Source organism: Balaenoptera ricei, chromosome 5 (assembly GCF_028023285.1).
Source record: "Balaenoptera ricei isolate mBalRic1 chromosome 5, mBalRic1.hap2, whole genome shotgun sequence".
In the NCBI taxonomy this organism is placed as follows: Eukaryota; Metazoa; Chordata; class Mammalia; order Artiodactyla; family Balaenopteridae; genus Balaenoptera; species Balaenoptera ricei.
In genome coordinates, this window is record NC_082643.1 from 106,674,984 (window position 1) to 106,697,236 (window position 22,253).

General features: G+C 50.9%; 1 protein-coding gene across 5 annotated transcripts in view; it reads left to right on the top strand.

Annotated features, from left to right (window-relative positions):
- EVC (EvC ciliary complex subunit 1) overlaps positions 1-20,656 on the top strand; it is an 82,062-nt gene extending 61,406 nt beyond the window's left edge. Inside the window, exons 13-21 of one of the 5 annotated variants that reach the window (XM_059923352.1) lie at positions 4,055-4,164; positions 6,529-6,739; positions 7,707-7,913; positions 10,639-10,783; positions 12,385-12,496; positions 17,405-17,531; positions 18,680-18,773; positions 19,441-19,592; positions 20,082-20,171. In XM_059923352.1, the coding sequence (XP_059779335.1) occupies positions 4,055-4,164; positions 6,529-6,739; positions 7,707-7,913; positions 10,639-10,783; positions 12,385-12,496; positions 17,405-17,531; positions 18,680-18,773; positions 19,441-19,556 (1,122 nt within the window). In that variant the 3' untranslated portion in view covers positions 19,557-19,592; positions 20,082-20,171. Of the gene's footprint in view, positions 1-4,054; positions 4,165-6,528; positions 6,740-7,706; positions 7,914-10,638; positions 10,784-12,384; positions 12,497-17,404; positions 17,532-18,679; positions 18,774-19,440; positions 19,593-19,944; positions 19,999-20,078 lie in introns of those variants that run through there. The other 4 variants (XM_059923353.1, XM_059923351.1, XM_059923349.1 and 1 more) reach the window with 4 other exon arrangements.
- Positions 20,657-22,253: the final 1,597 nt, after the last annotated feature.

The following is a 22,253-nucleotide window of genomic DNA, read 5'->3' on the forward strand; positions in this document are numbered from 1 at the left end:
CGTTTTGTTGATAGTTTCCTTCACTGTGCAAAATCTTTTTAGTTTGATTTAGTCCCGTTTGTTTATTTTTGCTTTTGTTTCCCTTGCCTGAGGAGACATATCCAAAAAAATATTACTAAGACCACTGGAAGGTAAGGCTGGTCTTGGGGCTAGTGCTGGCCCACTGGTGGGCAGAGCCAGGTCCTGGGGCCTCTGGCTGCAGGGCCCTGGGGGTTCTAGAGTTGGTGTTGGACCACTGGTGGGCACGGTAGGGTCCTGGGCCAGCTGGAGGCTCTCAGGGGTCCTAAGGCAGTTGGCCTACTGGTGGGTAGCGCTGTGTCCCTGCCTGGTTAGCTGCTTGGCTTGAGGTGTCCCAGTACGGGTGCCGACAGGCTGGTGGGTGGGCTGGATCCCTGCGCTAATGAACCAGAGGGAGGATTCCGAAAGGGCGCCTACCAGCACCAGTGTCCTTGTGGTAGAATGAGCTCCCCAAAATGGCTGCTGCCAGCATCTCTGCCCCCAGGGGGAGCACCAGTTGCCTCCTGCCTCTCTGGGAGGCTCTCCAAGATCAGCAGGTGGGTCTGACCCAGCCTTCTTTCAAATTACTACTTCTGCCCTGGGTCCTGGACCTTGTGAGATTTTGTGTGTACCCTTTAAGGATGGCTCTCTATTTCCCATGGTCCTTTGGCTCTCCCGAAAATATAAGCCCCACTGGCCTTCAAAGCCAAATGTTCTGGGGGTTCATCTTCCCAGTGCAGGACCCCTGGGCTTGGGAGCCTGATGGGCCTCAGACCCCTTACTCCTTGGGGAGAACCACTGCAGTTGGAATTATTCTCCTGTTTGTGGGTCACCCACCTGGAATTATGGGACTTGACTTAACCATGACTCTGCCCCTCCTACCCATCTCCTTGTGATCCCTTCTTTATACTTCTAGTTGTAGATTTTTTTCTGCTAGTCTTCAGGTCTTTCTCATCAATAGTTGCTCTGTAAATAGTAATTTTGATGTGCCATGGGAGGAGGTGAGCTCAGGGTCTTCCTATTCTGCCATCTTGGCCAGTCACTGCTCCAGAGGGAGCATATCATATACCACTCATTTTTAAGATGCAGATTTTAATACCATTTTAACACCTCTGAAATTGAGATGCATCTTAATTTAATTATCAGTGATTTTTCTCTCTGTGTGGTACCCCAAATAACTGCATCTCATAATTACTGGCACATTAGATTTGATAAAAGACAGGGTGTCACATCGTGTCATTTCTCAGCTCAAAACCCCCTTCTCATTTCATGCAGCGGAAAAGCCAGAGTCCTCACCATGCCCTACACAGCCCCGCCTGTCAGGACCTGGTTACCCTCTGACCCCCTCCCTGTCTCCCCCTCTCACCCCACTCCAGCCTGCCCGGCATGTTTGTGTCCCTCCAGCTCCCTGGGCGCTCCTGCCTCACTCGTCCTGCTTCAGGTCTTTATCCCGAAGCCACCTTCACCTTGAGGCCTCCTCTGACCGTGCTTTTAAAACTGCAGTGCCTCCCTCCCCCCAGCACTCCAGTGTCTGCGTTAGGTGTTGACTTTTCCACCGGCCCTACCTCTAAACCCACCCCTTTTATAGGAGCATGTACCAGGCATGTACTGCCAGTTGGTTCCTTTTCCCCTTCTCTCCTTAGTAAATGAAAATTTGAAACAAAGAGTAAACATATGGGAAACCACAGAATAACCTGGTAGCAATGAACAGGGTCAGTGCTCTAGCCCACGGAAGCAGGTTTTTGCTTCGGAATTTAAACATTCATGAACCTGCATTTGATAACGTTGAAGAGGGTGGTGTGACCATTGCAGGCACCATCTGATCCTATGATCTCCGTCCTCTTGATCGGCTTTGGATCCTGTTGCTAGTTTTATCTGCCTTCTCAAAACGCACACCAAAGACCCCCATGTTCTTAGTGACAATGTTAATTTACCTTTTAGAGAATCTACACTGTGTAGAATTTTCTAGAATGTTCTGGTTTCCCAAGCACTTTGACAGGTTATCGTAGACCCCTCACAAGAGGCGTCAGGGACTGACTTAAAGGAAAAGTTCTGAGTCACACAGTGTGATTTTGTGAGATTAAGTATGTGCTACGAATCTCAGGGCCCAGAGAACTGAAGTCTAGGCTGCTTACTCACACCCAGACCTCTATGCTTTGTCCCTGTTCTGCATACAGCATGGCCATCTCCAGAAAAGAGCTACATATGTGGGAAAGTAAAAGAGTCTCACCTTAGTGATTGAGCCCTTGGTGTAACACAGTCCAGCTGCATGTTTCTAGGTGCATGTTTCTCCCTGTGATGCGAGATAGTCAGGGAGGAGCAGATGCAGCTAGAAAAGATTTGAGCTTTGGGGACAGACAGACTTAGATTTGAGCCTCTGCTCCACTAAAAAGCTGTGTGGCCTTGGACCTCACAGGATTTTCACAGATAAAGCCACACTGAAGATGAGCTAACATCCAAAATTACAAAACACACAAGCAACAATCCACCATAAGTGAGGGCCAGCATGTACAGTAAGCACCAAGTTTAGACCACAACAAGCACCGAGAAATTCAGGTGAAGGGACTATTAGAGAGCGCTTATAAAGGAAGTATGTTTAAAACAATAGCAGGAGGAATTACTAGCGTAAAAACAAGACATGATGTAAAAAGATGACAGATAAAAAACCACATAGTTTACGAATGAAAATTATAGTCATGAAAACAAATTTAATGGATGAGTTAAACAGCAGATCAAATTATGGTTGAAGACGCAGTGTGTAAACTAGGAGATAAAGGTGAGAAAGTGGTCCAGAATATGGCACAGAGAGCTAAAGAGATGGAAAATATGAGAGGTTAGGAGACATGGGAACAGAATGAGAAAGTCCTGGAGGGTCTTCCTTAGTCTTCTAAGAATTCTAGGAGAGAATGAAGGAGAGAGAAAATTCAAAGTGATAACAGATAAATTTTCAGAAGTGCTGACTGTCATGAATTCTAAGGTAAAAGAAATGTTGATTAAACTTAAGATTTCTGGAGTCGGGAATGTAATTAAAAATTTAAAACCACTGAAGAAATAGAAACAGAATAGGTAACTTTCAAAGCAGTAGAGGAGAACAGTGATAACATAAAGATCCTCTTCAGAATAAAAGCTACAGGGAGCCTAAAAGATCCCCTTCAGTGTCAAAGCTAAAAGCCTAAAAATAAATCTGACCAATGTTTATAAGAGCTTAATGGAGAAGTTTATAAAATGTTGTTGAAAGGATAAAGCAAGAATTGAGAGAAAGGCCTTGTTTTTGGATAGGACAACTCAATTTTGGAAAAACAGTGATTCTCTACAAATTAATCTGTAAATTCAATCCAATTACAAGAAAATCTAAAAAAAGCTGTTTTCCCAAACTTGATAAACTGATCCTAAAATTCGTATGTAAAGAAAAGCAACCAAGAATAGTTAAGACAGTTTTGTACAAAAGAATGTGGGAAGACTTGCCCCAGCAGCTATGAAGTCTTCCTATAAACTACAGGAATTAAAGCAGTGAGGTATTTGTATAGAAATAAACAGACAGATCCACAGAATAAAAGGAGGAGCCTGGAATGAAATTCATATATATATGGAAACTATGTCAGACAAGGTGGCATGACAGGCCCATCATAAAAAGATAAATTATCTAATAAATGGTGCTAGGACAATTAGTATCAGTTTATCCAGGGAAGATTAGATCCCTTCCTCATGCCACAGAAAATACGTATTAAATGGCTTAAGATGTACATGCAAATAGGAAACATTTTTAAACTTTAGCCGAAAATATAAGAGAAAAATTTAATTAAATCCAGGGAGAAAGGGATTTTAAAAAAATAAGAAACAAAAGACGTGATCCAACAAAGCAATGATGGATGAAATGAACTTGAGTTGACCCCTGTCCCTCTGTCCTGGGGTTTAGGTGCGGATGGAGGAGGGATTTTTTAAAAATCCCTTAAGAAAGGAATTAAAAAAAAATAAAAAACAAAAGGTATGACCCAACAAAGCAATGATGGATGAAGTGAACCTGAGTTGACCCCTGTCCCTCTGTCCTGGGGTTTAGGTGTGGATGGAGGAGCACACACTGTCCACTGTGCTGCAGACACACCTGCGGGATGACCAGGAAAGCATCATCCACCGAGTCTTGGGCCAACTTGGCGGCCTCAGTGAAGAGTGAGTACAGCTTTCTGGAGGGTGGGGGCCTTGTGTCCTGTGTGATACTCCATGCTAACCTCAGTGTCCTCATCTGTAAGGTTACCCATTCCCCGGCCTCCCTTACAGTGTGATCTTGAGACCAAATTGTAAATATAAATGTGAAATAGAGTGATAGCAAAGTGCCATGGATGCAAGCTTGGAGTCAGAATTGATGTGGGCACATGACTTACTGGATATTTTACATCTCTATATATTTTCAACCCCATGAGATATTAGTTTTGGTTTATGCAGTCAGTATTCATTTAGATTTACCCTTTCCGTTGCTCTTGATTGTTTCCTGTATCTTTAAGTTTCCATCTAGGAGTATTTTCTTTTGCATGAAGGTTCTCATTATTTTAGATTTGCTAGTGACAAATTCTCTTAGGTTTTGTTTGTCTGAAAATGTCTATCTCATCTTCATTTTTGAGGAATGTTTTCATTGGGTATAGAATCCTAGTTTGGTTGTTTTTTAAAAATACTTTTAAAGGTGATATTTTGTCTTCTGATTTCAATTGTTTCTGGTTGCTTTTAAGATTTTCTTTTGTTCTTTGGTTTTCATCAGTTTATTATAATATGCCTAAACATGGATGTGGTTTTTTGTGAATCTCTTGTTTGCTTGTTTTAAATAAATCTGTAGTGCTTCTTGAACCTGTAATTTGCTATATTTCATCAGTTTTTGAAAATTCTGAGCCTCTATCTCTTTAAATATTCCTTCTGCCTATTCTGTCCCTATTCTTCCTGGGGCTGCAGTTACACGTTTATTAGATTTTTTCCACCTTATGTCATTTGCCTCTTAGAAGCTACTCTATATTTTTGTTCCCTGTGGTTCAGTCTAGATACTTATTTTGAACTATCTTCCAGTTCATGCTGTCTTCAGCTGTGTCTTATCTGTTAAACCCATCTACTGAATTCTTAATGTTGGTTACTATGTTTTCAGTTCTAAAATTTCCATTTTATTTTTGTCTTAGTTTCCAGTTATCTTCTAAAGTTCATCTTATCATTTAATTTCCTAAACATATTCATCATAGCTGATTATTCTAATGTCCAATATCTTGTGGGTATGTTTCTATTATCCATTTTTTCTCTTTATTTTTGGTCAATTCTTAATCTGTTTGCAAGTCTGGTTATTTTTATTGAATGCTGGACAGTGTTATTAAAAATTGTAGAGATAATTTGAGACTTTGAATGATGGGATCTTCCTCCAGAGAGGATTTATCTTACTTCTAGCAGGGATTTCAGAAAGTGGCAGATCAACCACTCCATTTGTGAATTTAGCTGATTCAGAGTTAGGTCTTTACAAGGGATGATTCCTTATTCTTAGGATGAGGGCCCCCAGCTGGAAGCCTGGAGTGTTTGCCAGGTCTCTTCTCCTTGGTAAACTGACTGACAGTGCTTTGTTCAGCTTTTCAGGCTGTCAGAAAATACCTTAAGTTATAAAACCAAATGTCAAGCCTCCTGGGTAGACCGAGGTTTTCTACTTGACTCATTGGGATAGGAACTCAAAAATAGCTCATGATTTCAGTTTTGGATGTGTTAATTTTGAAAGCTATGTAAGAAATTTGAGTGGATATGTACTGAAGGAAGCTGCATATATGCACCTGAAACTTGGGGCAGAACGTGATAAAGTTTAAAAGATTAGTAAAAGAACAGATGGCTGAATATAACCCAGGTCAGCACCGCGTCTAAGAGGATGGGCAACAGGGGATGGGATAATTCCAACCTACTACCTCTGTAAAGGTTCCCTGTGGGGCATGACTATTTGGGGTATTTCTTGGTGGGTCAGTGTATTAGGATTCTCCAGAGAAACAGAACCTATAGATATAGATATAGATACAGAGAGAGAAGCTGAGATGTCCCAAGATCTGCAGCTGACAAGCTGGAGACTCAGGAGAACCAATGTGTAGTTTCAGTCCCAAGTCCAAAGGCCTGAGAACCAGGAGGGCTAATGGTGTAAGATCCAGTCTGAAGGCCAGCAGTCGCAAGACCCAGGAAAAGCCAGTGTTTCAGTTTGAGTCCAAAACGAGAAACCTATATCCCACTCAAGGCCGTCAGGGAGGAGTAGTTCCCTCTTACTCATGGGTAAGTCAGCTTTTTCCTCTCTTCACACCTTCAACTGATTGGATGAGGCCCACCCACATTAGGGAGGACAATCTGCTTTGCACAATCTACCCATTCAAATGTTAATCTCATACAGAAACACCCTCACAGAAGTTCTCAGAATGATGTTTGATTACATGTCCAGGCACCCCATGGCCCAGTCAAGCTGTCACATAACATAAGCCAATCACACTCAGTGAAGCCAAGAATATCGACCCCTCAGCCCGACACCCCCTTTCTCCAAAGGTCCACGCAGTGCATCCTGCAGGGGCACGACCTGCTCTTACGCTCAGCTCTCCGGAGGCTGGCTCTCCGCGGCAGCGCCATCACCACCCTGACCCAGATGAGGCTGTCAGGGAAGAAGAGCCTTCTCCAGGAGTTGCGCGAACAGCACGCCCTGGAGCAGGACTCCTCCCAGTGTTTGGACGAGCATCAGTGGCAGCTGCTCAGAGCCTTGGTAAGACTGTGCGTCAGCCCCCTGCCCCGCAGACAGGAGTGCTGCTTCCTCAGCTTCCAGGCTCCAGCCCGGTTTAGCCAAAACCCCAAGCCTGCCCCAGCATCGTTGCGGGGTCAGGACAATGGCAGCCCGCCCCCCCCCCCCCGTAGTGGGGCACCCAGTATGCCCAAAGCTTCTGGTGTACATTATAATGAGAATTATACTAAAAACGCACATGAAATCAGAGCATGGATAGGTACAGTCGTCATCGGGCGTTGGGAGAAAAGGGCTCTGTAGTCTGTTTTAAGGTTTTAACAGATCAAAAGAAAGTCTTTGTAAATTGTGGGACTGGGATTTAAACCCAAGCAAGCTGACTCCAGGTCTCCTGTAGCCACTGCGCTATAGGAGCAGCTGATGTTTTTTGACCCCTTCGTGAGGGACAAGCTCACAGTCTCTTTTGCTCGGCCCAGGAGGGCTCGGTGGGAAGCAGGCAGGACGTACTGCCCAACCTCTGATTCCCCCACCTCCTTCTCCAGCTCTTATTCCTTCAAGAAAAGGAATCCCCATAGGCCTTGTGTTGACCTCCATGATGTCCCAGGCTACTCGCAGACTCAGATGTGACTTTAGAACCTGCTCTGCTGTGGGACTTAGAGAAAGTTACTCAGCCTCTCTGAGCCTCTGTGTCCTCATCACTGCTAGTGTCCAGGCCTCACGGTGTTTGGAATGAATGAGGAAGTGCTTGTGTATGTGAGAAGCCACGGATGGCACTGGGCACGTGGTTGGTGCTCAGTAAATGCCTTGGGGGATCTTCAAGATACCCAGGCTCATCAAGTGCGTTTAGAGGTCCCCACTTTCCCTTCTCCATCCCTTCTCCAGCTTTCCTGGAACCCCGGGCAGGGCCGACCCTACATCCTGGTCCTGGCCCTGACCGGAGCATCCGTGCAGGGCAGCAGTGGGGCTCCAACCTCTCCCCGCCCGTCCTTTTCAGGAGGCGCGCGTCCTGGAGGAGGCTGGCCGGCTGGAGGAGGAGACGCAGCAAACACGGCTGCAGCTTCGGCAGCAGCTCCTGGCCGAGGCTCAGGAAGTCGGGCAGCTCCTACAGCACCACACAGAGCGGGCCATCGGGCACACACTGCTGGGCCACGCGCGGAACGTGGCCTCCAAGAGCCGGGCCAAGGACAGGGATGATTTCAAGGTGCGAGGCCACCCCAGCCCCAGGGAGCCCGAGGCACAGGAGACTTTGGGCTGGGGTGGGGGGGAAGGGCGGGCAAGAGGCAGGGTTTGGGCAGAGCAGCAGCCGGGGCCTGCCCAGGAGCTTCTGGCCTCGCAGGGCTTACCTGGCTCCGCTGAGCCTCCTTTTCCTCCCCCGTAAGAGGGAAGGCCCCCCCCCCCCCCCCGTGGAGCAGTGAGGACTTGCGCCTGCTGCCTGGCCCCGTGTCGCATCTTTCTGAGCCCTGGCTCGGTCCTTGCAGCAGCTCCGGGAGGGCCGTGGTTTCACCCAGAGCCGCCCAGCCGGTCAGTGGCTGACGCAGGATTCGAACCGAAGCCCCTCTCCCAGTGAGAGACATGGACACTCCCTGCCTCTGGCCGCCTCTGTGGAGACCTAAGGGTTGGTGGCGTTGGCCCTGACAGCTGAGCAGTGCAGCTAAAATCAGTCTGACTTGAGTAAGCAGTGGTTTCCTCCTTGTACTGACGGTGATGACAAACCGCAGGCGTGCAAATAGCCATAGTAAGAAGTGACGTGAGCGTTGCCTTTCTACGTCTGCAGGAGGGCTTTGTCTGCCTCGTCTCACTGGGCTCTCACCACAGCCCTTGCACAGAAAGGATGATTTTTCTTTCCATCATTCGGGTGGGAAGACTGAGGCTTATCATTGGGCAAAAGACATGCTTAAAGCCTCCCATCCTTAGTGAGTGGCCGGGACCGGAGGCTGGCCTTGCCCTGCATGACCGGTGCATATGCTCGGCTTCTCCTTGGCTGCCTCCTCACCCAAGCCAAAAGAAAAGGCAAGACACCCCGTGTATTGCAGACCACGGCAGAGAGAGTCCATGGCCGGCACCCACGGGAGGTGTCGCAGATCTGCGGCTGGCAGCAGACCCACATCAGGATATGCCAGGACGCTTGCGGGCACCTTCCATGTGTCCTTTCATTTACGTAAAGTCACTCATCTGCACAGGAAAGAGGTTGGACCCACGTTTCTGAGACACCCCTTGTCGTTCTAAATCTCTCACGTCTGCCCACATCATCCAGACATCAGGGCTAGCGATGCTGGATGGGTCTCTTCCTTCCCCTAAAATTCTACAACTCTGACCTAATCAACGGTCGTTACAGGAAAACAGAATGAAATATGAGTTTGGCATATTTTGTCCTCACCTTCCCCAAGGGACTCTGATTCAGAATTAGATAATGATGAACACCCCTCCCCGCTCCCAGTACACACACACACACCAGAAAGAACATGGGTTCAGTATCTGGAAGGATGTTCATTTCACAGGGCTCCTTGGCCCCAGGCCCTGCGGCAGGTGCTGGGATAGAGAGTAGCCAGGTGGCAGCATTCCTGCCTTCAAGGAGCTTATGATCTAATGGGAGAGGACACGCTAGCCCTTGAGAAGTTTTGCAGAAACTGAGACACAGGCAGTGCCTGAGGGGGATCGAGAGAGGGCTGAAAAGTTGGAGCTACTCAAGCAAATGTGTTTGCTGATTCGAATGGTATACGAGCTGGAAAAACTGATGAGGAGGGGAGAATGGTGGAGGCCCTGGAGAGGGGTGGAGGGATGGGATGCAGAGGGGGTAGACACCACTTCCCTGTGGCAGGAAGACAGATGGACAGAAAGCGTGATGTGCAGGTGGGTTTGCTGACTTGAGAGGGGAGAAGAGGGACTTCCTGTCTCCTGCCTTCCATGTGCTAAATGAAATTCAAGGAAGGCCACTGGCCATCGGTGGGAGCTCCTGACTGGAAGTGCAAGGCCAGAGCCCAGAGTCCTCGTGGGAGGTGGAATCAGATGTAGATGTCCGACAGAGGGGGAGAGAGAACCGGCCACAGTAAGGGAGGAGCAGGGCCCGGGAGTGAGAAGGTGGGCTCTCACCTGCTCTGCACCCTGAGCTGCAACCCTCCTCACCTCCACAGCTTCCGTACACACCTGCAAATCAAGGAACATTTCTTAGGCCTTGGAACATAACCAATCACTCAACAATAATAAATGGGTATTTTTTCCTTGCCCAAAGCTTGGAACCATTCAATAAATGCTGAAATGGGGGCTCTGGAACCTGACTTTCGCCCATCATCTTATGAAGTAAAAGATGGTGATTTTGCCAGTGCACAACCAACATGTCCCTGGTGATGGGACATCTCAGCATTTCCTTTCTGTTCTGTTTTGGGTCTGAAGGTATATCATTGAGGAATGCATGTAACTGCAAGTGACAAAAATAAATAGAAGTTACTGATCTCACATAACAAGAAATGTGGAAGTAGGTGGTTCCAGGCTGGCACAGAGGCTCTGTGATATGACCAAGGACCAGACTCTCTGATCCATCACTCTTGGTGTTGGTTGGTTGCCTCATAGTCTCAAAATGGCCACTGCCACTCCAGACATCAAGTTTGCATTCTAGGCAGGAAGAGGGAAACAGCAAAGTCTTTCATCCCCACCAAGGCTTTGCCTTAATGTTCGGAAAGGGTAGGCCCTCAGCAGACTTTCCCTAATATTTCATCTCATTGGCCAGAATTGGGTCATACAGTCAGCCTCAGACCATCCCTGACAAAGGAAAATAAGATTATCGAAACTGGTTTAAACCAGCCACGCACTCTCCGCCTGCTCCTGACCAGCCAATGTTGAGAGTGGGTGGAATATGGGAGCCAGGACCATGCCGGCCATGGCTGGCTCCACGTGTGCCCTCCGCTGAGACGTGCCCCTCCTGCCCACAGAGAACACTGATGGAGGCGGCTGTGGAGAGCGTCTACGTGACCAGCGCTGGTGTCGGCCGGCTCGTGCACGCGTATTACCAGCAGATCAGGAGGGCCATGCAGGACCACGAGGAGAGAAAGCTGCACCATCTGAAGACCCTGCAGGGTATAGCACCCTTCCACTGGGAAGCCCTGCCAACAACGAGCCAAACATGCTCTTAGTTGGGGACAGGGCAAGATGTCAGGTTTTTCAAATTTTATTTTGGGAGATTTAATTTTTTTAATGTTTTATGTATTTAATTATCTCCTGCTTTGTCCCCAAAAGGCTTTTGAAAAAGCACTTAAAGAAACATATCCATACGGTACAATAGGATTTTTTTTTTAAAGTAGGTTAATCAGGACAAGGACGTTAGGGTTAGGGTTAGGCCATTGTCTGGGACATATGCCATCAGATCCCTACTTAGAGGTGCCATGGGTTTGGCTCTGGACGTCCTGGTGGCCAAAGAGATAGAAATTTCCTCAATTAAAGCTGTCACAGTGTCCATAAGAAAAGGCTAGTGGCTCATAAATGTGCCTGAGACCCAGACAGTTTTCCCCTGTGGGCTCCTGTAAGAGGCCACCCAGGGGATGGAATGGACAAGATCCCCAAGGCCAGCAAGAACATGGTATAGTAATAGACAAAACCCAGTTCCTTAGAGCCTGTTCTTGTAACATCCCTCCCTGCGTCCAGGGCTTCAGAACAAAGTAGAATCCCGTGTTCTCTGACGGATGCTTCCTGGACGGTCCAAGATCCCTAGACGAAGGACCTTCCTGGACAGTCCAAGATCCCTAGACGAAGGACCGGCAGCGGGTCCTGGGGGCAGGTCTCCTGTGAATATTATGTTTCTCAATAAGCTCAGCTGCCACTTTTCTCTTCCCCTTGCCCTGGGGAATTTGAGGCCTACATTCAGATAAAATCTGGGACACGCCCAGAAATCTGCCAGCTGGCTACAGATCCTTCCTGATGTTTTTCCGAAGTAAGGGTTGGTCTCCTTCAGCAGGAGACAGATGAGATTGATCGCCTCTGCAGAACGTTCAGGAACCAGGGTGTTCACATCCCCTCTCTAGGCCTCGGTTTCTGCATCTGCAGGGCTAGGGTTGGGCTCCCCCTTCATACATCCTCTCATTATAACTAGGGTCCAATAAATAGGCAGTTAATTCAGGTGGTAGTAAGAATCCAGGAGAAAATAATTTTAGTCTTCATCATCTGTTTCAAAATATACCATTGTTTTAAATTAAAAAAAAAAAAAAGAAGAAGCAGGTTCTGATATGCAGACCAGTGCACCTCGGACTCAGAGGCTAAACCTCCCCGCTCCTTGGAAAGCACCCAGTTCAGCACCCATGTCTGTAAGGCTAACTGCACCCCTACAGCTCTGCTTGTTGAATGGTTTTTCCTTCCTGGTGTGGATTTTTATCCATTTGTGGTGGCCCTTTAGTGTTAACTCTTTCTTATTCGGCTTCCCTTTCTCCTGATACTTACAAGAAAGCCGGGCCTGAGCAGTTGCAGGGAGAGCCGGGGTACTGCCCTCCCGGGTTCGCGGGGTGTGATGGAAGCTGCAGCATCCTCACGCACACGGAGTCCTTCCCAGGGTGAACTGTGGCGCTGGCAGAGGCACACCTGAGAGCACATGTGTCCTGATCCCTGCACCTCAGCGCCCGGGCCAGACCTGGCAGTGTCAGCCCTTCAAACATGGACCTTGACCGTTGTGTGTATGTTAAATGCTCTAGGTGAGAGAATGGAAAATTTCAAGCTGCGGAAAAAGCAGGAACTCGGTGATCCTTCATCAGGGGCCGAGGTAGCAGGTGGAGCTCAGGAAGCCTCCGGAGCTGTGCACCAGAGGTGAGGCCTCACTGCTGTCTGCGGGTCCCCACAAGGGTCGTCCCGGCCCCTGTGCATCGCACGTGTCTCTCGGCACTGACCTTACACTCAGTGCAAGTGACACTGACACTCCCGGCAGCTGACCTCCCGCACATTCGCCTGCGGACCCGGGTCTCCTCTGCCTCCCCCGCTGCGTGGAAGCCTATGAGCCCCCGCCTGGCTCTCCCTTCTACCCACGGCCCCCTGCAAGGGACCTGGCGCAAGGGCACAGGTCAAGGTGTGGTGGGAGCTTCCCTTCCAGGTCTGAGTGGTCTTCACAGCCCTGCACTGGCACCTCCTCTCTGGTCCGTGCTGAGGGTTCCCCCAGAAGCAGACCCTGAGCCAAGGACCTGGGGGGCAGGCGAGCCCGGGAAGCACAGGGAGGGAGCAGGGGAATGAGGACGAAGGCTGTTTGCCGTAACAAGGACCCATCGCGAATCACACGCTGTGTTATCTCAGGGATCCAGAGGTCAGAAGTCGGGTGGGCGCCGCTGGTTTCTCTAGGCCTCACAGGCCAAAATCAAGGTGTTGCTGGCCAGGCTCTCATCGGAGGCTCTGGAAGCTTCCACGCTTCTTCCGGTGTCGGCAGAATCCAGTTCCTTGTAGAACGGAGGTCCTGTTTCCTTGTGGCTATCGGCTGGCCCCCCCACCCTGACCTCCCCTCGGCCGCTCTCTGGTCTTTGCACGTGGCCCCTGCATCTCGGACCATTAGGTCCTGCCTACACTTGGAATCTCTTCTGCTGCATCTCTCTGACCCCAGCTGGAGAAACTTCTCTGCTTTTATGGGCTCTGGTGATTGAGACTCACCAAGATAATCAAGGATAATCTCCAAATTTAAATCAGTAACCTTAATCACGCCTACAAAGTCCCGATTGCTGTGTAACATAACATCTTCACACATTCCAGGGATTAGGGCGTGGACACCTTTGGGGGCCGCTGAGCAGCCTACCACATGGGAGAAAAGCCAGTAAGGCCTGTGATGATGAGGGGTTTCCATGGCAACTGAGGCCCAACCCCGGTCTGGACCTCCTGAGAGATTGTGCAGAACTCAACTTCCAATTACGCCGGCAAGGGGCAAGGAAAATAGGGGATTTGTCTACCAACCCCCTTCCACATTGGTTGAGGGTCTGTCCTGGAGGTGTTAACTCTCCATCCTTCCCAGGCATCCCTGAGCTGGCCAAGCCCCCCACCCGCTTCATGGCAGGAGGAAGCCCTGGTACCTGGTCACAGGTGCTTGTAAGATGCCGTTGGTGCATGTGGGAACTGTCCACTGAAGGGCAGCCGGCCACCAGGTGGGCTGAGGAGATGTGGGCTCAGCACCGACAAGTCCCTGTAAGTGCATACTTAGGTCCTGAGCTAGGCGCGGGGGACAGCACCTCCCACCCGGGTGCTCACAGCCTGCAGGGAGAGACGGACAAGTAAAGAGATGGCAGTAAGTTGGTGCAGACACTATGATGAGGGGAGGGGGCACTGCAGATCCGCAGCAGGGGCAGGGGTCCCTTGTCTAAGGAGAGGCATCCCGCCGGCTGGAAGCAGCAGCAGGACCACCGCTCTGCAGGGTAAAGGAGAGCAGGTCCATGCCACCGCTCTGCAGGGTAAAGGAGAGCAGGTCCATGCCATGCCATGCGTAAATCCCAGCCCTCATCTGATGCTCTTTTAGGAAACAGGAACCACAGCGTCCCCTGGGTCAGAGTGAGTCCAGCATCCCCTCCGTAAATCCTCCGGCCATTAACAGCGGTCAGTAAATACCCTGCCATGGGGTTGAGGCTGGGGCTTGCTCTGACTGTCGCATATCCATCAAACTACAGCGGTTCTCAGATCTGCGGGACATCCGTCTCACCTGGCTTTCTGCTGAACATGCGGGGCCGCCCCACACCTGGAGCCCCAGACTCAGGGACTTTGAGGGAGGCCCAGGCATCTAATTGCACACGCTCCCTCCCTCCAGGGATTCTGATGGATGTGGTCCAAGGGCTCCACTTTGACCCCAGTGACCCAAGAGGAGGGGCCTCGGCCACCACCTGGTCCAACCCTGCCGGGTTTATGGAAAATAAAAGCAAAGCCCAGTGCGGGTGTGGGTGCATGACCCAGTCTCACTGATTTAGAGGCTCATACATGGCCGTTGATGCCCTTCCCTCCATGCCCATCTCCTTGAGTTCATAAGTGCAGTTTCTAGTGAAAGTCAGCCAGAGCTCCTAGGGACAGAGCAGTGTGGTGATGACAAGTATTGACTTTAAAAAACGATATGACAATAAGCACAATTCTCAGTCAGATGGTAAATTTCAAACTGCATCTCTGGCAAGGGGTGGGATTGTGAGTGAGCTTGCCTAGGGCTACCAGGTGATGCAGTGGCGACCCCTCCCATCAGCCACATAGTGGCTGGGTCCCTTCACGCCCCGAGCCCCAGGTTCCCCATCTGTAAAATGGGGTCGCAGTAACACCTACGTCATGGATGTATAACTGTGCAGATGAGCCACGCAAAGCCTGCAAAATGCTCACACAGAGGCCAGCACGTGGCCAGGGCGCTGATGTCCGTCATTGCCGTCAGCACTGTCACTGCCGAGCCCTCAGCACTGCACAGTGCAATGTGAACTTCAAATAGTTCTGGAATCAGAACGCTTTCAGAATGGATTTTTTTAAAAATTTTCATTTCCATAGTCAAATCTGAGTCCAAACACAAGAAGTCTATGAACTTACGCATCTGACTCGGTGACTCAGATCCCACAGCCAGGCCTACAATCAGGCCGTTTCCTCCCTCCAGGACGTGCCAGGGGTCAGCAGTCCCGAAGGGGCTCCTGCCCCCGAGCTCGGGCACCACCTGGCTGTCCCAGCACAGCCTTTGTCCTCTGCAGGCTCTCTTGTCCGGGGCCCTCGTTACTCCCCTCCTGGCTTAGAGCTGCAGCCTCTGACCAGACTCCTGCTCGCCCTCCCTGCTTCCTGTGCTGCAACCAGGGCATCGCGAAAAAAAAAGGGGCAGCCTGTGTCTCAGATTCTCCTGGGCCCTCGCATGGCTCCCCAGGCCTCGGGGGTGAAGCCTTGCCCCTAACCCGGGCACACAGGCCCTTCCCGGGCAGGCCTGTCACTTCCCTGCCTTCCCAAGGGCCAGGTCCACGGGGGAGCAGACAAGCCAGCAGGACGACAGTCGAGAGTGACCAGGACTGGTGACAGGGCGGGTCTGGGGAGGAAGCTGCTCACGGAAAGGAGCCACCCAGCTTCTGCAGCGAGCTGAACAGGGGCCCGCAAGAGATATGTCCACGTCCTAATCCCTGAACCTATACGTGCGACCTTATTTAGAAAAAGGTCTTTGCAGATGTCATTTATGTTAAGGATCTTGAGAGGAGGACATCACCCTGGGTTATCCCAGTGGGTCCTAAATCCAATGGCAAGGGAAGCAGAGGGACATTTGGCCACACACAGAGAAGATGATGTGACGACAGAGGCAGAGATTGGAGTGACACAGCCACAAGCCAAGGGGTGTCAGCGGCCACCAGAAGAGGCAAGGAACGTGTTCACCTCTAGAACCTCCAGAGGAAGCACGGCCCTGTCAACTCCTTGACTGAAGATTTCTGGGATCTTCTGTGAGAGGACAGATTTCTGTTTTTCTAAGCCCCCTAGTTTGTGGTCATTTGTTAGAGCAGCCCCAGGAAAGTAATGCATCCTCCTTGAGGGTGTGAGAGAGAACCACACTGCAGAGCACTGACCTCAGCCCTATCACAGTTATTTGTTCGATGTCTATCCCCCTCCCCAGCTCAAAGTGGGGCCCCATGAGGGCAAAGACTATGAGTCTCTTATTCACAACTGTGTCTTTAAAACCCAGCATAGCACCTGGAAGTCCAGAAATACTTTTAAGAATAAAGGAATGAGTGAATAGATGGATGGATGACGGATGATGGGGTCTTGTAGGATGAATAGGAGTTTGCCAGACAAAGAACAACGAAGAGGGGAAAGGCATTACTGGTAGAAGGAAGAGCAAAAGCAAAAGCAGGTGGAATTTTGTGCCTTCAGATATACTCCAGGGACAGCTGCCTATTGATGCTAAAAGTGACTTCTGCCTTCAGGTCTAGAAATTCAGCCCCTTTCAGAAAATCAACCACAAGATTGAAAGGAAGAAGGCAGAGAACGATTACAGAAACAGGGTGGGTGGTATTGAATGCTCCTGTTTGCTGAGGACTAGAGGAAGGTCAGCCAAGGGAGAGAGGGTATTCAAAGCAGGAGGGGAGGGGTCTCTGCTCCTGAAAGGGAGGTGGGGCCTCTCTCCAGGTCAGGGACCCTGCTTCAGCCCCAGCTCTGTCCTCTGCCACTAGCAGTAATGAGGCTGCTGTATTCAGGGTTTCTCAGACTCTGTATGCTAGGAAACGAGCCTTCTGTTTTACAAGAGAGGAGCTAGGGCAATTCTGAAATTTTAAATAAAGATGGGTCCTATCAGGGGACTATCTCCCTGCTCCCTGCCACACCCTGGGGTTAAAATGATTTTCTCATATGAAGATGCCACTTGCAGCCCAGCCACTTTGCAGCTGTGGGACCTCAGGGTTGCCCCCAGCCCTCTGAGCTGCTCCCGAGCTTTTCTCCTCTCTGTCCTGCTGATGTCACCAAGCCACCCTGAAGATCAAGTGAAAAATGTGTGTGTGAGACTCTGTAAATTCTCAAGTGTTAATCAGATGGCATCTGCTTTTCTGATGAGTCAGCCACTGGTAGAGGGACTCGAGCTGTGTCCACGGGGCATGTGGCCGCAGTAAATCGTGCCCGCGATGACCATTCTTCTGGCTCCAAGGGCTCAAGGATGGCTATCGGTCACTAGTTACCACGACTCAGCAGGCCCTGGGGAAAGGTTCGTGCTGGGTCTGACGAACCTGCTGGAAGGGCAGCGCTGACGGCCTTCGTTCCTTTCCCCAGGATGTTGGCGCAGCAGAAAAAGTTCCTGGCCCAGTTCACGGCACACCAGCGGACCCGCCGGGACGCGTGGAAGCAGAGCGTGAGGGTCATGGACCATCTGGAAGCCCAGCTTGAGACCCAGCTACAGGTACAACTTCTGAAAACGGGCCTTTGCAAAGTGGGCAGTGGTTTACAGGGGACTGGAAATAGTAAAAGGCTAAGCTCATGATCACAGGTCAGCACTGGAGCCTTTGTGAGGACCACACGCCCTGCTCGGGACCCCCTCAGCCCCCGCTAGTCTGACAGGCTGATGACACATCAGCCTCGCTGCTCAGCTGTGAACTTTGATTCCCCCGGGTCTGCAGCACCAGCTCCGGGCCAGGCCCTGACCACTCATCAGTTTTGTCTGTTGAGCTGAAAGGAATGAGCGTCTCCCTGTGTGTGAATCGCCACCATGGGGGCCTCTTGGTGTCACGGCAAACATCAGTATCATTCAGGCAGTGCTGCTGTGACTAAGGTTTGCGCTTTACCTAGAACATACAGGACGCTCAGCTTTCGTGATATTTCTCATCCCAGAAAAATCTCATCAGCGTGAGATTATAAGGTGCGGCTTTAAAGCAAAGTGGCCGCCTGTAAAAAAAATCAGATATTCCCGAATGGAAGTGCTGAGTGGACTGCTGGCCCCATCTGAGTGCTCGCCACCGGTGTGGCAGTGACATCCGAGACAGTGATGAGAGAGATGTTAATGGCGGTTAACATCTATTCCCTGAGGGTCTCTTGTAGACAGTCCCTGAGCAGAGAGCTTTACATCCACCACCTAAAGTCCTACTCCGACAGCCAAGGAGCGGGTTACACCCAGTATCCCATTTACAGATGAGGAAACTGAGGCCCCGAGAGGTAAGTCACCTCCCAGTGCCCCACAGTGAATAAGCCACGGAATCCGGGTCTGGCTGTTAATCAAATGGTGTTGGCAGTTAAGGACTCAGACTCGAGTCAGGCAGGGGTGGGCTTGATTCTGGTTCTGCTGCCCTCGCCGAGCCCCTCGCACCTCAGTGTTCTCATCTGTAAAGTGGGATCCATGGCTGACGTGAGCGAGGATGGATGCTTAGCTGCCCCCGCATCACACGTGCCTCTGCCTGCTCCTGGCGTTTCTGGATGCCTCTTGGAGAGTCCTCCTCCACTTGGGGACGCGGTCCTGTCCCCACTCTCAGAGCGCCCCCTCGTGCTGATGGAAGGCGATGTAGAGGCGGAGCAGGGCAGAGGGAGGCCCAGCTGACCCTCTCTCTCTGCATCCAGGAAGCTGAGCAGAGCTTCATCTCAGAGCTGGCGGCGTTGGCCCGGGTGCCCCTTGCCGAAAGCAAACCGTTTTCCAATAAGCATGGGCTGTCAGGTGAGTCATAGAAGGCGATGCCCTGCAGGCTCTCTGGGCTGGGAGTATAGGTTCTAGCACCAGGTCTACCACAAACTGGCGTGTGGCCCCAGGCACCGCACTTACCCTCTCTGGGCTTCTGTGTCCTGTCTGTAGATGAGCAGGCTAGGCTAGGATGCCCCTGTGTCCCTGGCCCTTCAAAATGCAATAATTCCGATTCCTGGGTCTGCCGCTCAGTAGCTGACTCTCATCTCTGACTCTGTTTCCCCATCTGTAAAATGGGGATAATTAGCACTCCTCCCTTGACCAGCGGAACTTCAGGGACATCTTAGAGTGCTGTAGCCTCTAACGGGATAGCAAGGGGAAGGTGTGTAAAGTCACGGAGGGCTATTAAAATAAAAGCTATGGTACTGGAGCTGTGTTCTAGGTTCTTACTGCTTCGGAAGACTGCCAGTCTGCTGGGTGTGGTAGAAACACAGCAGGAGCCTGGCCGACTGAGTTTGAATTCCAGCTCTGCCACCTTTCAGCCTTGTGGGCTTGGGATAGCTCTCACCCCCTGCGAGGTCTCAGTTTCCTCACAAGTTAAATGGGTCTAAGAGCAGTAGGTACTGAGTGCATACTTGGCCCCCAGAGGTACTCAAACAATGCTGGGGTGGCGTGAGGTCAAGAGATGCTGTCACCTACCCAGAGTCACAGAGCCAGTTTCTGGGTTCACGTGCCTCCTGCAGAGAAACCCCTAAGGACCAAAAGGAAGAAGCCGGCACCCCGGGACAGAGGGGACTTTGGGGGGCCCAAGGACGATGACCCTGCCTCAGGGGGCCTCCCCTCAGGATCGCTCAGGTACACCGGGGCCCTTGTTGATCACCTAAATCTGGGCAGGAAGTCCAGCGCCTCTCAGAGGTGTTGACTCGGGTCCGAGAAATGATGGGTGATGACGGGAAGTGTTGGTGTTACTGTTGCTGCTATTGTTGGTGTCCAGTTGGGCCCGGTCAGCCACGACCCACCTCCCCAGCCCGTCAGCATCCAGCCTGAATAGCTGGCAATCCCAGGCCTCACCGGGGCGCTGCCAGCTACAGATGCTTCCGGATTTGTGGTAGCGTGGATCCATCCTGGGGTGCGTCTGTCGTCTGAGCATGGGTTGGACCTCCCACCAAAGAGAGGGAAACTGGGAGTTTCTTTTGTTTCTTAACAGCCCATGTCAAAATGCAGATTGTTTTGATGGCCTGTCACCACCTTTTCATGTGATCAGATTGGATACATTGTTATTGCATCTAGACAGACCTGGAATCAAAGTTCTGACCAACTGCATTTCTTCCATATTTTAAGCAGCAAAAGGCTGAGCCAGCAAGAAAGTGAGGTTGGTGACGGTGAGAATTCCAAGAAGATGCTAAAGAGAAGAAGCAATCTGTAGCTTAAGGCTGGTCGGGGGGACGGAACCTGAAGACCCCGTCTGAATGCCACCTGCCCCTCCCCCAGGCAGTGAGGAGGGACTGGCCACCCCGGGGTGGGGGACAGTGGGGTCTCCCCTCTGCCCACAGCCTTGCTGTGCAGGGATGGAGAATGGGTATCAAAGTCCCAGAAAAAGGCCAAAAAGAGCAGGGCGGACCCTACCGCCTGTGAAGATGATACCCACCCCCACCCCTGTGTTGGAAACATGTCTGCTCCAGTTTTTCAGTGTCTCCTTGGCTTCGAGATGCAGCTCCGTTCCTTGGGAAGCCCCTCCTTCCTGGCTGCCTGTGCTTCCCACCCCCCATGTCCTGATGTCACCCCGAACCTGCGTTCCGCGAGCACTAAGTGGTCTCATTCCCGCCCTGGGGGCCCTCTGCTCGCCAGCCTCCCCTCCCGGTGGAGTTCCGCCTATAATAAAGGGATCACCAGGTGTTGCTGGTGTTTTCTGGGTCCGAGGCCTTTTCTCCTCCGTTCCCATCGCCCCCGCTCTCTCTGTCCCCTGCACCGTGGGCACTGGCCAACATGGAATCTCATCAGGACCCATTCCCTTCTTTGGCTCAGCCAGCAGCGAAGGCCTGGTCTCAATGAGGGTATCTGAGGAGTCTCAGAGCTCCATGACATAGTCCATGGAATCCCTGGCCGGGAGGCCTATCCTCACCCACCCTGGGGTCCTAAGGACCCACAGATACATGACACCTGCATTAGGGTCTTCTGTTGGAGACACTTAAAGCGCTAGGAAGGAGGCCTTGCCCAGGAGGACTTCCCCTGGGAGGGATGAGTTCTTCTGCCAGACAGCAGTCCTCCCCTAAGGAGAAATGCTTCTCCCAGGGGATGCTGGGAATATCCAGAAGCTTTCAGACCAGCCAGTGCCTTTCCCACCTGGAAAGAAAATTGCCTTTTTCATCGAAATCAGGGATTCTCAGTCTTGGCACTATGGATATGTGGAGTGAGAACATTTCTTTGTTTGGGGGTGGGGCTGACCTGTGCATGACGGGATGTTTAGCAGCCTCCCTGGCCTCTTCCCACCAGATGCTGGAAGCACTCCCCAGTTGGGTCAACCAAAAATGTCTCCAAACATTGCCAGATGTTCCCTCGGGGGCATCACCCACTGATGTAAGTCAGAGCGTGCTGACCCCGGGCAAGTCTGGGATGGAGAGTACAGGGTTTCCACAAATTCCCAGTACACAGTGGGCTCCAGGTTATAGAAGCTCCTGTCTCAGGGATTTTCTGGACCATTTGTGGTCTGGATTTTTATTTCTTACAACCTAGATTAGTCTCTCTTAGTCAGGAAAGCGAGGTTCCTTAACAAGAGAAGTAATCCATACTAGTTAACATCGTTTGTTAAGGATACTAGCCATCGATCGGAGCATCCTCAAATCCTGACTGGTCACCAGGCGAATTTCCAAAGTTAGCCAACAGCCCCCTCTAGGGGCTAAATAAAATATTTCCTTATTCTGCAGAGTCTTGCAACAAGTTTGACTTCCTTCCTGCAATATTTTGCGAACCTGTTTTACATAGCAATTGCTTTTGTCACATGGGTCCTGTGCACAGAGGCATTCTGAAGGCAGATGCCTCCTATGCTGAGAACGTCTGATTTGGTGACGTGAGTTTGGTAAATGCAGATGCCCTGGCAGCACCAGGATCTCTGGAAGATCCCGAGCAGCGTAGGTTCAGCCTCCACGGATCTTGCATGGACGATGCTTTTGCTTAAGTGTAGCTTCCTTAGCCCAGGGGACATGTCACCTGTCACATGCTGCTGGACTGCTTGGCACAGTGTGGGGCGCATAACTCTCCATGAAGGCTTGTGGACTGTGTCTGTTTTCATCACATCAACAATCGACTCTAGAGGTGCCTTTCATAACGGAATTGCCTCCTTGTTCAAAACAAAACGTGACTCTCACGTCTGGAAGGACTCTTGGCTGTGTTGGGCGCAGGCTCTGGGACACCGGGATGTGGAGGAGGACTTTCAGGCCCGATACTGAGCTGCATGAACACAGCACACCCAGGGCCGGGGAGAGGGGAGGAACAGCAAGAAGACCCCGAGGACACATC